The 17,488-nt window shown below is 47.5% G+C and overlaps 1 protein-coding gene across 2 annotated transcripts in view; it reads left to right on the plus strand.

Moving 5' to 3' along the window:
- Positions 1 to 12,813: 12,813 nt before the first annotated feature.
- CORO2A (coronin 2A) overlaps positions 12,814 to 17,488 on the plus strand; it is a 74,386-nt gene continuing 69,711 nt past the window's right edge. The window contains exon 1 of one of the 2 annotated variants that reach the window (XM_077345488.1): positions 12,814 to 13,344. Coding sequence is in view for 1 of the 2 variants with exons in the window: in XM_077345486.1 (XP_077201601.1) it covers positions 13,330 to 13,344 (15 nt within the window). In the remaining variant the exon portion in view is untranslated. The remainder of the gene's footprint in view (positions 13,345 to 17,488) is intronic. The other variant, XM_077345486.1, reaches the window with a different exon arrangement.

Below are 17,488 nucleotides of genomic sequence, written 5' to 3' on the forward strand. Positions count from 1 at the left end.
ATATTTCCTCAGGGTTTTCCTGTTCTGCACGATCAGATGCATCCACATTATCATTAACTTTATTTATAAGTGACTTCCAGAGTGCCTCCATCTTATCCTCACCACAACCTTGTGAGGTAGACTAGGTGAGTGTGTGTAATTGGACCTAGCTTACCCAGTGAGCTTCCATGGGAGAATGTGGGTTCGGACCTGGGTCAACCACTTCACCAGGCTGTGAGTTTGATGTTTGGGATTTAATTCCAAGGGATGCATGGGGCGGATTCAGATCAGAGCTGTGTCGTGTCTGTATGTTTGTGTGGGGGATGGGGGGGTTACATCTTCACACATCAACATAAATATACATACATTTCAGCGATCTTTATTTTAGCAATATAATATTCCTGAAAGCTCTTTTCACTGGCACTCAAGGGTCTGATTCTTTTCGCATTTTAAAGCAGCCTCCACTTTTATGTTGCCGAACTGAAGCTCTTATCTTCAGTTCTCAAGTAGGTACCAGTTACGGGTTCCAAAAGGAAAGAGTTTTTGAAAGGTCACTCGATAACTACTTGATGAATTGCATTTCCCGTCTGTCTGTTTTTTGCTTGTGACTTTCCACATTCCGTTCTACTTGGAGCAAATTTATCTCAGCAGTGTGTACAGCAGGGATTCCCAACTGGGGGTCCATGGAGCTCCGTTGGGGGTCCGCAGCCTTTCCCCTCCTGCCTGAATGGACTCAGCCACAAGCTAGGGATCCAGCCCCTTCTACTGTTTCCCCTCCCCTCCTCCCAAGCATGAGCAATTTCTCTTGTGGTTTCTGCACTTGGGAGGGGGCAGAGCCTGCGCAATTCGGATCAAGACCATGGCTTGTAGGGAGGCGAAGCTTAGGCCTCCTTTCCTCCACTCCATTTTCTCCAACCGAAACAGCCCTGGGGAACCACACTGGGGAACTGATGGATTACACATAAGTTACCTCAACAGGGCAAATGGCAGCCATTTCATGTCAGAAAAATGCTGTTTGGGAGGAGAGGGCTTTTAATCCCCCTGTCCTCAGATGGTATAAACTTGCTCCAAAGGTGTGCACACTCAAGAATCTGCATCTCAACCTGCAGCTTCCAGTGCATGTCTGGCTGACCGGGTCCAAGGCAGACTGATAAACCATATATTGTGCAAGTTATTGTAGCCCTGTTCCTGCTAACGCATGTGAGCAGTTTCAAAGGAAACAGAGCGATTTCTTGTGAGCTTCAGGGATCTGTTCTTAAAGGGATGCACACGAACCCTGCAATTTCTTTGTTCTCCTATAAATCGTGATCTGTTGCCTGCAGCTGCCACCTCCTTCTGTTCATTTTTGGAGGGAAGTGGTTGTATTTATACAGAGAATATTTTTGTGGGGGGGGATTTTTCTTTGCTTCTGTTAACCTTTTTGAACTGTTCCTTCAGATTATCATAGCGAGTCAAGATGCAGGGACATGGGCTCAGCACTGTTTCTGATACATTTCAAGGAGCTAGTGATAACCTTTAAAGTTGTACAACAGTGGTTCTCAACCTTCCTAATGCCATGACCCTTTAATACAGTTCCTCATGTTGTGGTGACTCCCAACCATAAAATTATGCAAGTGTTCTTTCACAGAAATCAAACTAAAACAGGCCAATGGCATTAAAATCCATTGTTCATGATTATATATAAATTGGTTTTTTCCAGGGTTTCTCAGTTCAGTTCTGCCTCTTGTCCCACCGTGCTGATCTTGTCCTTTTCCACTCCTCCCGACAGATGAACGCTCTAACTCAATCTATCCCACAAGGCTGTTGTGTGGATGGCGCCTCCTGGGCAAGCTGCTTGTCCTGCCATGAGCCCCGTGAAAGGGTCATTCGACCCCCAGGTTGAGAACCACTGTTGTACACGATCCAGGGCAAAGTTACTTGCAAGAACACCTTTGTTTCCAGATGTTCCTCTCCAGGCATTTAAGATTATCAAAACATTCCATTACCCATTGGGGTATATAATGTGCTGGCAAACAGCAGTGCCTTTTCTGCTGTGGCCACTTTTCTCTGCCTAGGAGGTCTGCCTAGCCAAAGGATGCAGTTTGGTGGCTGGTGAGAACAGTTCCTGTGAGAGATGCTTCCCTCTTGTCTGTGTGGCAGAGCATGGCACTGAAATCAGAGTTGTCCTTCCTTTGTGGTTATTATCTGGCCCCACAGTCTTGTTGCTTAGTTGTTTTGTTCTGATGTGTACCTTTTAATGGCTAGATATTATATTGTCTGTCTCCACAATTTGATAAACGTTGTAAAAAGTTAAATTTGTAATAAAATAAACCACTCACTCTTCGCAGTTACGTCCCTAAACTAGAACTGATTTCAATATGCGCATTTACACGTAGCCCTGACCTGCGTGGTGTAGTGGCTAAGAGTGGCGGCCTCTAATCTGGAGAGCTGGGTTTGATTCCCCGCTCCTCCACATGCAACCAGCTGGGGCGACCTTGGGCTAGTCACAGTCCTGTTGGAGCTGGTCTCACCAAGCAGTTCTTTTAGAGCTCTCTCAGCCTTACCAACCTCACATCTGTTGTGGGGAGAGGAAAGCAAGGCGATTATAAGTTGCTTTGAGACTCTTTCAGGCAATGAAAAGTGGGATATATATAAAAAACCCCACTTCTTCTGAATAGTCCAGTCTAGCCTGCTCACACCAGCTCCCCAGGAGCTAAGCAGCATTGTCCTAGTTCGTATTTGGATGGGAGACCCCTAAGGAAAACCAGGGTTGCTATACAGAGGCAGACAAGGGCAAACCACCCCTGTTCACCGCATGCCTTGAAAGCCCATCCAGGGTTGCCATAACTCAGCTGCAACTTAACAGAAGTTTCCACCCATTTACCCATCTTCATTGTAAGAGTGTGGAGGGACCAAGAAAATCTAAGGAGTCACGACTGGATTGATGAACACCTTGAGTTTTGCCCAGCTGTTTAATTTTTTTTTTTAAGTTCCCAAGCTGTGGGGTGCCATATCAAGGAACCTCAGGTCATCTAGAAGGTCGGGAAAGAAGTCCAAATGCAGAACAGATACAGTGTCTTACACACACACACACACACACCAGCTGCGGTTTTGCTGGATCGGGGCCATTCTCTCCCACCGACCTGTATTCCTGGAACTGTTATCCCGAAACACTAATAAGGGTCCTTTCAGATTCATCACCCACAAGCCCACCTTACCTGTGAAGCTTTTTGGTTTCACCATGCAGCCCTCTTGCCCACCCAAATCATTGTCAAAGTCTATGGCAGCAAATTGCGGGATGGGGTGGGTGGAAATGCTCTCTTTTTCTCATGCTACGTAACAGCATAATAACGTAATAGTAAATGAATGACATAAATGATGTGCATCCTGAGGATTTTGGTTATGGGAAAAGACTGGAAGAAGCCTGATTCTACACATGATTCATGTGGTGTGTTGGGGGTGGGGGAGCTTGTTTTTTGTCCCCTAAGTCAAGTCAGCATATTTTGAAGAGGGGCTCCTTGCAGATCTCTCTGCTTCCTGATTTACGGGCCTTGGCTGCTTGCTCAGCAGGTACTGGATTGACCTCTACTGGTTGCCAGTTGCAACTGCATGTCTCTTTAGAAAGGAAATTGATTGATGTCAATAGCAAAGTTTTCCAGGTTTATAGATTCAAACTTCATTTTGAGGCGAACTGTTATCCTGCTTTTTAGTAATTTTATGAAGCCAAAGCTTGTTTCCCAAAATTACAGCCCCTGATAGCAGTGTCCATTTCCAGCACGATGGGTATTTAAAAAAAATACATTTACATTCTTTACCAAAGAGATGAATAACCGAAAGGATCGAGGGGGAGGGACTTCTTTTTTACTTGAAGAGTGTGTAAACGATTAAGCACCAGCTCCTATGCCAGCAAAAAAGGTCTTTCTGAAACATCGAATGAACAAATATTTGTTGCTACTGGTGTTTTCGGGTTTTTAAAAAACAGATTTAAAGGGAAAGGGGCTTTCCGGGAGCACGAACACAACAATTCATTGGCTTTGTTGCGATTCCGGAAAGACCGGAAACTTGTGGGTAATGAAAACAGCGCTAGTGGGAGAGCCTTTTTTCTGCTAGAAACAGCTGTGTGTGTTGTCAAGACCTGCCGCTATTAATTGTCACGTTTTACAATAGCGCTTACATTTAGCTACATTGGCAATTGTGCGGAATAGCCATCATAATTCCCACCTCCCAGACATGGAGGCTGATTGCTACTGAAATTATCCAATTCTTGTCCTTAATAACTTTCTGTGAAATTTGTTCCCAGGGTTAATCATTCATCCTTCTTTTATGCTGAGTTTTTGTCACCAGGGAATACGTTTACACACACAGGACTTGCTGCTAGTCCATATTAAAATTACAACATGAAAAAAGGAAGGTTCAAAATAGAAATACAACAGAAAAACAAGGGACCTTTCCAAGGCAATATACTTGTGATAGTGTATATATCGAATTCCAATACAATTTCTGTTACAATTCCTTTGATATACAAGAAGAAACAACCATATCAGCTCCTAGATAATTTCCGTTTTCAGTGACTTCTTCAGTGGTGGAGTCCTCTAATCCTCCAATGTCAGTTTGTTGTGGGAAAAAGTGGAAAAATCTTACCGCTTCTCCTTATATAACTATTTTAGTATCAATAGGACATTGGCTCAAAGGTACCGGGGAATGTTAGTCAAAGACAGAGCGGTTTCTCAGATAATCAGGGCCCAGATTGCATACGGCCTTGAAGGTGATTACCAACACCTTAAGTCTGATCCGGTAGTCAACTGGTAGCCAGTGCAGCTGTTGGAGTATGGGCCAGATGTGGGCCTTCCCAAGGTGTTCCTACGTTTGCTGCGTTCTGCACCAGTTGGAGTTTCCGGATCAGGGATAAGGGTAGGCCTGCATAGTGAGTTACAGAAATCCAGCCGGGAGGTGACCGTCACCTCAATCACTGTGGCTAGGTGTTCTGGGGCAAGGGAGGGAGCTAGTAGCTTAGCTTGACAAAGATGGAAGAATGCCAGCTGAGCTACCCTTGTGATCTGTTCCTCCATGGAGAGGGAGGTATCAAAGATCATGTCCAAGATCCTGGCTGAGTGTGAAACCAACGGTTGCACCCGTCCAGGTCAGGCAGTCGCGCTTCCTCGCTTGGCCCTTTCCTACTGAGCCGCAGGACCTCCGTCTTTGAAGGATTTGGCTTCGGAAAGGATGATTTCAAACCTCTCGTCATAACCCCCTAGCGCTTCCTTAAGGCCTGGAGCGTTTCACGCATTATTTCAGCAATTCTCACCACGCTCCTGTGACGCAGGGCCTCAGCATTATGGATCGAGGCGGCTGAGGCAGAGAGATGGCAGCTTGTGATTTTTGCACCGGAAACGAGAGCTGAATGGTGGACTTTGTTCAGGCACTCCGCTACGCCCACTCTTGCAGATACAGTGAAGTTGTCAAAATCTACAGGAGAAAGGGGGGCGGGGAATCAAACTAGAGGCGTCTGATTCTAGCACTTTAGATCCGTACAAAAAATTTGATGTTGCGACACACACCAAAGTGGAAGGCCTACGTGACAGCGGCTGCAGTGTCTCATTACAGACTTTATCACGGATGGGCATCACGTTGCTTGGACTTTGTTACTGATAAATTTAGAGTGGCAATAAATAGATTTGCGGACTTTAGCACCACTTGGCCATGCATCCTGTGGCTCTCACAAAAGGGCTCCTCCGTTTCTCATCTGCAAATCAGTGGAAGGGGATAAATTGCTTGGAAGATGTTCAGCAAGAACTGCACTGGGAGATACAATGGAATCCTTGGTTAAATTAGATGGCAAGGCCTTCGCCAAACTCCCTTGGCCAGGGATAGTTGTCCTTGCTTCTGGGGATATGCATGGATGGCAGGACCAAGTGGGCATATGCCACTCCTAGCTGGAACTGGGCCCCTGTGGTACATCAGTAACCTCCCTTCTTTGCTGCCCAAGTCCTCTCTTGGGCAACTTGGCTGGAGAATGAGCCTTAGCCAACAGTGCAAATCTAATACTATTATTACTACTACTAACAATAAACTTTATTTTGGTATCCCGCCCTTCCTAGATAGTTCAGGGTGGCTGACAAAAAGCAATCAATCTCATGATAAAACCAAATATAACATTAAAACATGTTTATAACTCACAGTAGTCCCAATAGAATTTGAGCAGGGGGGATTTGACGTCCTTCCTGTGTTTCAGCAATGTGGCCAGTGCTTCTTGTTGGTTTATTTGAGACTAACCAAAGGCCTGTTGGAATAGTTGTGTCTTGCAGGCCGTGCAGAACTGGTTCATGTCCAGCAGGGTCTTGATCTCTTTCATCAAAGCATTCCACCAGGTGGGGGACCAAGGCCAAGAGGGCTCTGTCCCGGTCAAGGCCAGTCCCACTTCCTTCAGGACGGGGATCCCAAGCAGGTTTCGGCCCAATGACCATAACACTCTTTGGGAACAAAGTGAAAGAGGCAGTCCCAGACTGTTTATTATTTTGTTATTATATTTATACTTATTTTGTTATATATATATTTATACCCTGACCTTCCTCGAAGGCTTTCAAGGTTAATACCAAAACCCTGAACCTGATCCGGTCTCCAACCTGAAGCCAATGAAGCTGGGCGACCACTGTTCTCATACATGCCCTCCACTGGGTCTTCGTAAGTACCCATGCTGTTGCATTTTGAACCAGATGGAATTTCCGGAGCAGTTTCAAGGGAATCCCTGCATAGGACGAGTTGCATAAGTCCACTGGAGTAAGTTGAGTTAGAAGGTGTTAAGTCTACTTAGCACTGCGTTGTTAAGTATATAATACATTGGCATAACATTTGGCTATTTACAGAGTTCACATGCTAGTATTTATTGGTGTTGAACATTGATCTCAAGGTGATGATAAGGTTTCATTATGATTTAAAAAGATAATACTGCTTAACAGTATATGATGTATATCTTGTTAATGAAGACATTGGTTTTTGTACTGTGTAGCTCTGTATGTTTAGTTTTATGTAATGAATAATTGTATTAACCTAAATTCTAATCTTCCAAGCATTGATTTGAGGCTAGGCACTTGATTTTGATGGTAGATATTTTGATGGTAGATATTTTAATTTGATTTCAAAACTCATAGAAATATAAGAATCAAATTGTCATCCATCTGTTTCTTCTAGTTCTTTGTCTAGGAAGATGTTGTTACAAAACAACCATTAACTTAATAGCTTAAATATATGCATGTACGAAACTTGATTTCTTAATTATATTTGTTAACATAGCTGAAGGGTGAAATTAGATTTTTGTTTTAAATTATCAAGGGATGAAGCTGGAAGAGCTCTTTCATAAGAGTTCTTCTGGATCGGACCATTGGTCCGACAAGTCCAGTACTGTTTCACACAATGATTAACCAATAGTCTAGAGGAGGCTTTCTCAATCAGAGTTTCATGAAACCCTGGGGTTTCTTGATGACTCTGGAAGGGTTTCCAAAATAGGTGGGGGAGTTAATGTTTTAATATATTTTCGATTTGTCAAACATTTATCAGGTCATATGACCATGTATGATCATGCCGACCCACTCCCAAACTGGCCAGTGATGGGGCTGGAGGGGATGGGAAGGGGAGGGACCCTGGGTGGACGTGAACACTGCTCTGCTTCCCAACCATATTCTGCATGTTTGTGCCACTTCTGGGGTTTCTCAAAGGTTGAAGAATGTTTCAGGGGGTTCTCAATCACAAAATAGTTGAGAAAGGCTAGTCTAGAAGGCCTACAACAAGCATTTTGGCCAAGGCCTTCCCCTGCGGTTGGCTCCTGGTGCTGGTATTGCGGTTTATTTCCTCCAGATGTGGAGATTCTCTTTAGTCACCATGGCTCGTAACTGTCGATAGACCTTGTCCTCCATCAATCTGTCCAAACCTCCCACATTTTAAGCACTCACTGTGTGAAGCCGTAGTTTATCCTGATTCTGCACCTTCACTGAAACCCGTCAAATTCTAGTAATTTGGGAGAGGGAGAAAAAGTTCACACATGCAAAGTATCAAGTGAAGGATTAGCAGTCTTTCTCCACCAGGGTTTCGTAAAACCCTGAAGTTTCTTGGTGGCCCTGGTGGCCTTGGTGGTTTCCTGAATGGGTGAGAGCTAATTCATTTTTAAACATTTATCGGGTGATATGACCATGTAGGGTCATGTCAGCCCTCCCCCTCAAAATGGCCAATGATGGCCCTGGGTGGGTGTGTATACACAGCTGTGTTTCCCAACCAGATTCTGCATGATTGCACCACTTTTGGGGTTTCTTGAAGCCTGATGAATGTTTCAGGAGTTTCTCAACGGTTAAAAAGTTGAGAAAGTCTAGACTAGCATATGTGAATCTTAAAGAATGCATGGCTGCACTACCACGTGAGTTCGTGAAATCACAGAGATTTTTATGCTGATGGGGAAAAAATCTTAATGGATTATTCAGACCTGGTATCTGCAAGCCACAGAGTCAGATGCGGCTCATCATGAAGAAGAAGAAGAGTTGGTTCTTATATGCCGCTTTTCCCTACCCAAAGGAGGCTCAAAGCGGGTTACAGTCGCCTTCCCATTCCTCTCCCCACAACAGACACCCTGTGGGGTAGGTGAGGCTGAGAGCATGCTGATATCACTGCCTGGTCAGAACAGTTTTATCAGTGCCGTGGCGAGCCCAAGGTCACCCAGCTGGTTGCATGTGGGGGAGTGCAGAATCGAACCTGGCATGCCAGATTAGAAGTCCGCACTCCTAACCACTACACCAAACTGGCTCTCACCTGAATATTATGAACCCGAATATTATTATCTTAAAATTTAAATCTGTCAGTTCAAGCATGTTGGCGGAGCATGTTGGTTGTCAGAACAATCAGTATATGAAGGGAATGGCTTGGCGAGTGGCGTCCTAAATTGGCGCATGACACATCCTCATCAAGGAGTCTCAGTAACCAGTGCTTGGACTGCAAAAACGTGGACCAACTTTATCATTGCAGTTTTCATCCAGATCAATGATCAGTCATGTCAAAGTGCATAGTTTAATTTTGGCATCGTTTGGCTCTTGAATTCTCCAAGGTTGCACACCTCTCCTTCAGAAACTTACAAGGCTGCAAGGCTGGATTTATGCTCTGAATAGAGTTATTGCTCTTACTGCTGAGGTAGTAGCCAGGCTCATATATTTCATTCTGAATATTTGCAGCTCTTTCTGGAGCCGTGCATGAGATAAAATTCTGGAGTGACTTCAGTGGTTTGGCCCCTTGCAGAGCTTGAGATGATGACCAAATGATCTAACCGTGCGCTCCCCAGGCAGCCTTACCCAAACAGGATCCTGGCAAACAATAAACAGGATTTTTTAGTGTTCCAGGTTTAGAGGTGCGGTAAGGATATATCCACCTTAAGGCTTAGATGCCATGAGTTATACTCGCTAAATACCTTCTTTTGCAGCCTGCAAGCCAAAACTCTACCTTATTGTGAAACGGTGATATGGGAGTTACATACTTTGGCAGCCAATGAAATGATGATATATATTCAAAAATTAAGACTGGGAAAAATTCAGGGTCACTTGGCAGCCATTCCTGATCTACTCTGCTCAGAAAAGTTGGACCTATTTTATAACTTTTCTTTCTTTCTTTCATTCTTTCTTTCTTTCTCTCTCTCTCTCTCTTTTCCTTCCTTCCTTCCTTCCCTTCTTTGTCTGCCTGTCTGTCTTTTCTTATGCTGCCTTACTATCAGCATATTTGTAAATATACCTAAAAGCTTCCAGCCAACTTACCTATAACTTGAGCTCTGAAAAGAAAAGGAAATAAACACAATATTTGTAAAGTTATTTTTGTTTTTAAAATATTTTTATCTATCATTTCCCAAAGAGCAAAATTAATCAAAATCGGACAAACTGAATGATTTCAATCAAGTTTGTCATCAATTGGGCAGCATGTAAACCAACACAATTAAATTGCTGTTTAGAGCGTACAAATAAAATTTAAATTTAAAACATCAGAGAGTCAGTAGCATCTGTCCCAAAACGATTAACATTTGAAGTACATCTAAGTTCTGCTGCTTCAGACCAATATGGCGACCCACCAGAATCTAAACTAGCTCAACTTGAATGGCCGTTTGTAACAAGGTTCTCAGACCGTCAATAATCTTCCCTGCAGCATAAAATTAATATTTAGCTTTGTTGTCAAGTTTCATCCCACCCTGTCTCATCCTGGGATTCAGCCCAAAGGCTCGTAGTTGACTTCCATTTTTTAGCCATTTCTGTTCTTGTGGCAAAGATGAGGGAGAAGACAAGATTCTGATGCAACCGATTTTCATTTTGCCCCTCAACAATACCTTAGAATTCTGATTTGCCTTAGAATTCTGATTAACAGGCGAGTGGCTGTATTTGACAAACCTGGTTTTTGAAAGAACACTCCAGTGCATCTGATGGATGCTCATCTGATGGAGCCATGACTCATGAAAACTAATTCTGGAATAAATGTCAGTAGGCTTTGAAATGCCAGAGGACTCCTGTTTCATTTTGCTGATTTTTTTCCAACTACAGTCAGTCTATCATACATGATCAGGATACAATCTCAGTATTTATTTGTGTTTCATGATAAACTCCTATACAAAATTTTAAAAGAATCTTATTACTCTAACTGCAGAAGTATGGAATGGCTTTGAAACCATTAAATTACAGAAAAGCATATGCAGGAGATGTGAATTTGAAGTGCAGAAACTGTGGCTGAATAACCATGTCCCTTTTATCAGCTTCTTTGCTCCTCTCCACCACTATTCTGTGGGTAGTCTTTTGCCAAGGGACGTTGCCGCCGCCTGAGCCCCTGCTCCACTTGCTTTGCCACCGGTGCCCCTGACTTCCCGCTGCCCGCTGGGGGGCGCTGCTAGCAGCAACTGTACAGTGCCACGCCAAGGGGGAGCCCCAGCCACGGCGGCCACCAGAGAACACCAAAGGTGAGCCAGCAGCAGAGTAGCAGGGCAGCCCCTGAGGCAGCAGCCGGGGAGGATGAGGAGCTGCGGCCCGGTACCGACCGATCTACGGACCGGGACCGGTCTCTGGACCGGAGGTTGGGGACCACTGCTCTATAGCATTGTATCCCCCTGAAATCCCTGCTGGAGATTTGGAAATGGACCCTGGGGAGGACAGGGATTGCAGGGGGATACAATACCATAGTCCACCCTCCAAGGCATCCATTTTCTACAGGGAACTGATCTCTGGAGATAAGCTGTAATTTGGGGGTCGGGGTGGGAGCCCCTGTGTCCACCTGGAGGCTGGGAACCCTAATGAAGCATGTGATGCGGTCTGTCCAGGGACAAAACTAATGGACAGGAAGGCCTGAGGAAAGGAGGGTGAATGAAGGGAGAACGAGAATCTGAAGGGAGGCTAGGTGGTAAAGGAAGATTCCCCGGGAGAAAATGGGGCGATGGGAAATGAGGTAAGGAATGCCAACCTCCAGGTGGGACTGGGGATCACCTGGAATTACACTGTTAAATCTGTGTGTTCAAAGGAAGCCAGGACTACTAGGAGTTCAATCAGCTCTTTATTGTGACCCCAGCATGATGGTACGAGTTAAAAACTGAACCAACAACCCACCCCCCAAAACCCCAAGTTATGTACACAGGGAAGCTACAGCTCTTCCCACCAGTGGTCCGTTTCAGTTTAAACTGACTGGATCCAGCAGCTGCACATTGGTCAATTGCATTGCAAGCTACGATCCTGCCTAGGACCTCAAGCTCGGTCCTCGGCAGATCTGCAGGCACAACATATGCCTCATCTCTAGACCACAGAGACCTGTCCCCCCCCCCCCCGAGAAAATTAAAGTTTTGGAGGGTGGACGGTGGCATGATACCCCAAATTTTCCCACCTGCTGGAACTGACAACCCTGCCTCGGCCACCCCCCACTGCTGGTCAAAGAGGTAGTGACTTTGCAAGCGGGAGACTGCTGGTTGCAGCCCTGGGTAAAATTGTCAGGCTGGCCAAAGGACGGGAGGGGTCAAGGAAGCAGGCCATAGGTGGAGGGAACCTTTCGTGGTAGAGGCATAGGAAGGAGAGCCAATGGAGAAATGAGGCCTGAAGGGCAGGAAGGAGAAGAGCAGGAGGATGGGGTGGATCCTCAGCCAAGTCTGCTGAGGTCCCCCTTCTCCCAACCCACCACCATCAAATCTTAAGGAATGTCTCTAACCAGAGTTGTCATCTCTACTTCCGGGTGCTTTTGGCCATCTCTCCCCTTTGGGCCTCCTTCCGTGGAAATCGCCAAAAAAAACAGAGGGAGGCCCTTCCCTTCACCCCAGGCCCCCGAAGGCGAGCGACGGTGGCCAGGGAGCCACGCATGGAGATAATGCAAAGAGCAAATTGCAGCGCCGCATTGACCCCTCGCAGCTCTCTCCTCGACAGGGTTTGCGGGCCTGCCTGGCGGGGCGGCGCCCAAGGCTCGCTCCGTCTGCATCACGCGGCTCCCGCTGGGGTGGACGGGCTCGGCAAATGCGGCGCCACTCCCGGTGCATCAGCCCGGGGAGCCCGCTGATGCGCCGCGTTTTGCAGAAGCCAAAACAGACCTCTCCAAAATACACAATCTCCCGGGGGGGGGGGGGTTGGAGGCTTTGCAGGCGCTCCTCTGCAGCCCTGCCGCTTGTGCCTCCCCTCCCGGCTTGCAGGATCCAGCCCGTTCCCAAGCCCGGAGCGCTGCTTCCTCGCGTGCAAGTGTTTGCAGCTTCGCCGCCGCCCTGCCCTGCCCTGCCGGGCCAGCGTTTCGTGCCCCCCTCCCCTTCACCCTCCGTCCCGCCGCCCTCTCCGCCGGGGCTTGCTGCACTGCAAGGGCGGCACACAAAGGCAGGGAGGGAGGGAGGAAGGGGCTTTCTGGGCCTGTCCTCCTTTCCCCGGAGCTCCGCCCCCCTCCTTTCCTCCCCGGCTCGTGCGGGCTCCGCAGCGGTGACTTTGCAAGCGCGCGCCCTGGCCGGGGGTTGCAAGCCGGCGCACTAACCTTGCCCGTTATCATTTTAAAGCTGGGTGGTTTTTATTATTATTATTTTTAAAGAGAGAGAGCGAAAAGTCAGGCGAAGGTGGCAGGCATTGCTCTTCGACCTCTGGGCGTCTCGCCGTGCTTCGCTGGCCACGCGTGTGCCGTGACGCCTGCATGAATGAATGAATGGGAGATGCCCGCGATCCGCAGCCGCACCTGTAAGCGGAGAGGCGGCCGTTCTGCAGGAGGAGGAGAAAGCCAGAGAGAGGGCGGCGGAGTGGTGCTAGTGGGGTAGAGAGCATCCGAAATCCTTGCTGCAGAGAGCACGAGAGGCAGGCGACGAGAACCTGGCCGGGATCCCCCCCCCCCCAATCCTACCGCCTCAGAAAGATTCCGGGCTGCATGACCATCACAAAGGTAGGAGAGTCGTGCAGAGATGCGCTTGCGGCGGAGCCAGTAGCCCCAGCATGAAACAGCAATCCTGATCAGCCACTCTGGCTGTCTGTTGCAGCGTTTTTTAAGGTCTGGATGAGGGGGGTGGGGGAAATGCAGCCTTGCAGTTCTTCTGGGCTGTTACTAAAAGGGTGGACTTGCCATCTGAGGAGAGGGGCAAACGGGATCCTTGTAAACGAAAATACTTCTCCTCCCCCCCCCCCCCCGTACATTTGACAGGGGTATATCCTAGCTCTCCATCTTGGGGGGAACCACCTGGCAGATTGGCTGGGCGGCACCGGGCAGGTCTGTTCAGTAGGGAGGAGACCCCATAAATAGATTTCCTCCCCTCCCTCAGAAATAAGGCACGAAGCCCTCCCTGGGAAGTTACTCTGTGCAAGGAAATGATTCCCCCTTTTCCAAAAGGTCTTGTGGATTTCCCCGCGTTTCCTGGACAGGGGCGAATCTTGGCCCTGTGTTTATGCTGTGTCGGAGGGCAGGGCGTAGTATTTGCTTGAATACAGATGACAACGGGATGCTTTCCTCATTTGGCGGTCATCTTTTTGAGAATTGCCAGTTCCTGGTTTCTAGACTGAGAGGCAGAGCTGAGTCAGAGTTCGGTAAGAGCTGACAGGAATTGAAATTTGGAGGGCTTTTTTCACCTCAGGAATGTGGGCCAATGGATGACTAGCAGCCTGGCCTGGTCACCTATGGTGGGTAAGAATCTGCCCCAGGTGATCAACAAAAACTTAGGTCAGGCGGAAAGGAGTTGATTCTCCTTTGCTTCTGGTTTGCTGAATATTCCCCATAGGGTGTATGAGGAGTAAGCCCCATTGAATTAAAAGGAATCTACTCCTGAGTAGACCTGCTTAGGATGGTTCCCTGGATCACTGAGGAGAGGCTGGAGTAGTTTGAAATACCCTGACAATGAATATATAAAACTTTTAAAGTGTGTGCAGGGTGTGTGTGTGTATTTGGGGGGGACATATTCACATTTCATAAGTCTTATTTTCTCCTGAAAACCCTGAAAAGTCTTTTTTTCCCTCCTGTATCCTTATCCAGCTAAACCTGTTTTCCCCCAAAACTCTTCTTCCATTGCTGTGTCCATTTCCAGATAAAGCCAAGTATTTAAATAAAGTCCATCCTCGTATCTAGAGCCATTGGCCCAACAACCTGACCCTTTTCCCTCTCAGCTCAATGCATACCTGTAAAAGACTGGAGATGATATGAAATACTGTGTAGTATTCTGAATTCCTTAATGCATTCCGAATTCCATAATGAAGAGGACAAGGGATTGGCCTTCCTTTGCCCCTCTGCATACTGTGAGTTTGTTTAGGGTCAGGTCCTGCCTCTGTAGTAGTCTGCTTGGCATGCAGAAAGTCTGAGGTTCAGTCCCCAACAGCTCCAGTTAGCATTTTCCACACATGTTGGATAATGAACTTTCAGTGCCCCTTAGAAGCGGGTTGTCCTGTTCCGCACAGGAAAATCCAGCCGCCAAAGCACATCGAAAGTGCATTTTCCAACTTGTGCGGAAAGAGGCGTGGAACTGAGTAGACAGCACTGACCTTGATGGATGGACGGTTTGATTCTGTAGCTCAGTGGTCCCCAACCTTTTTATCACCAGGGACCAGTCAACGCTTAACAATTTTACTGAGGCCTTGGGGGGGGGGAGTCTTTTTGCCAAGGGATGCTGCCACTGCCTGACCCCCCTGCTCCACTTGCTTTCCCGCCGGCGCCCCTGACTTCCCGCTGCCCACTGGGGGGCGCTGTCAGAAGCAGCTGCGCAGTGCCACATCGAGGAGGAGCCCCCGCCATGGCGGCCACTGGAGAGCACCAAAGATGAGCCGGTGGTAGAGTGGCAGGGCAGCCCCCGAGGCAGCAGCCGGGGAGGAGGACAAGGAGGAGCCATGGACCGGTACCGGACCGTGGGTTGGGGAGCACTGCTGTAGATGACAGCATTACACATTGGAGAGATAGATTTATTTATTTATATTTATATACCGCCCTCCCACGAGTTCAGGGCAGTTTACATAAAATGTAGAAAACAATACAAGGAACTTAGTTTTTCCATAACATTTAGATAACCTTAACATTAATACTATTAACACAGATAATTGCAACAGTGGTAATTATAACGGTGCAAACAGGCCCAGGGGCAGAACACATTTCTGGGAGGAAGGGAGGGAGCAGGGACCCTGCAGATGTTGCTGGTTACGCCTGGTCTCAACCAAATGCCTGGCGGAAGAGCTCTCTTTTGCAGGCCCTGATAAAGCCATTGACCAATATTGTAGAAGGCGTTGGTGGGCTGACTTTGGGAAACTTGAAGATAAACAAAGGGATTTTTTTAAAATTATTTATTTATGTATGTATTTATTTACATTTATATACTGCCCTCCCCTGAGGCTGAAATATGGGCCCAGAGTTGCTGACCGCATTACCCCTTTCTCCATTTTACCCTCCCTGCAACCCTGTGAGGTAGGCGAGGCTGAGTGTCAAGTAGCTTCCCTGACAGGACAGGGATTCAAACCTGGGCCTTGAAGAAAAAAAAACCCAGTCTGACACTCGAACCGCCGCGCCTCGCTGGCTCCTCGCTATCTCAAAAGGCTTCTGCGCAATAAGATGGAGTCTAATTTTTCAAATGTAAGTAGATAAACCTTTGTTCTCTGTCCGCGTCCTACGTAAAAACAGCATTCCACAGAAGGTTAACCTGACCCCTTCGCTCCAAGATCTCTCAGCTTCAGTTGCTGGGTGATCGCCTGGAGATGTTGCTTAGTGTCACTCCGGAGGGTGCCGCTAATTGCTGTGAGCTAATCACCCAGTGCTGGAGAACACAAGTCTTGCCTTACCTGGATCAGATAAACACCTGTGTCTTTCAGCGTTCTTTTCCCAGCAGCCGGTAGCCAGCTGCCCGGGAAAGCTTGAAAGCACCACGCAAAAACAACAGCTCTGCTTTCCTCCTTACGTGGACCCAACAGCCTGAGTTTCCAGTGTGAACCCAGCAATTTTTAAAAATCCTTTACATCTAGGGTTGCCAGCTGCCTGGAGGGTGCAGGAGACTCCTGGCTCTTTAACGGAGACTGAATGAGTTTTGTTGACAAGGTGATGTTATTTACCTGCGTGCAGTGAAAAAAGCTTCTTTGCAGAGTAAGCCTCTTTTAAAGAGATGGGATATTTTTCTCCAGATCTGTTGGCAACCCTCTGTGCTCCCGTGTCTCATTCTTGAAATGTTGAGGCGGCGAATAGCAGTCCAGGGAAACTAATAAACTCTGTCTCCAACAAACAGATTAGAACTGGTGACTTGTTGCCGTTGCAGTGACCTCTTTACTTATCTGTTTACTCCACTTGTTCTCTGCCTGTCTCTCACGCAGGGGGTGGTCTTAACTACGAGGCGACTGGGGCAGCTGTCCTGGGCCCCATTCTGGGGGAAGGGCTGACTGCCCATCTGCTGTGGTGCCACTGGGGCAGGCCCTGCGTTGTCTTCTAGAGTCACAGCAGTGCTTCGGGGTAGCAGCTGGGGCAGCCAGCTGTAGAGATGTGAGGGGTCAGATCCCCTTCCCAGCCAGTTGCCACTGGCTTCTGCCCTAGTGCTCCCCCCCCCGTGTCCAATGATCAGTGATAGATCAGGATGCAAAGACCGCCCTGGAAAAGGTGTCAGCCCTGCCCCTCTTGTGGGGCTGGGGTCCCTGGGCTCCTGGGGCTGCTTGGCTGCATCTACCACCAGTGGTTGTGCTCGCCCTGTTTGGGGTTCGGGTCACTGGCTCACAGTGCCTCTCACCCACCATGGAAGAGTTGGCCCTTGCTTGTGGCCGGGGGGGGCATGGTATGGGGGGGACAGTGGTTCCAGGGCCCCATTGTGGACTTTTGCCCAGGGCCCCAGAATCACTTAGTCTAGCCTCTGCTCCTGGAGTCTCGGGGTGGATTACGCACATTTAAAAAGGGGCGATAAAACGAATTGAAATTTCTGCAGACGTCAAAACTAAAAAGGCTTTCCTTTGTGATTTGAAATCCAGATGTGAATTTCAGCCTTCTTACAATCAAAGTGTACTGATTTCCCTCCTAATTTCTTTTCCTTTCAATATTCCTTCCCCTTTGAGTCATCTCCCTCTGCCCTTTTCTTCTCATTCTTTGG

Source organism: Paroedura picta, chromosome 7, assembly GCF_049243985.1.
Source record: "Paroedura picta isolate Pp20150507F chromosome 7, Ppicta_v3.0, whole genome shotgun sequence".
NCBI classification, from domain to species: domain Eukaryota; kingdom Metazoa; phylum Chordata; class Lepidosauria; order Squamata; family Gekkonidae; genus Paroedura; species Paroedura picta.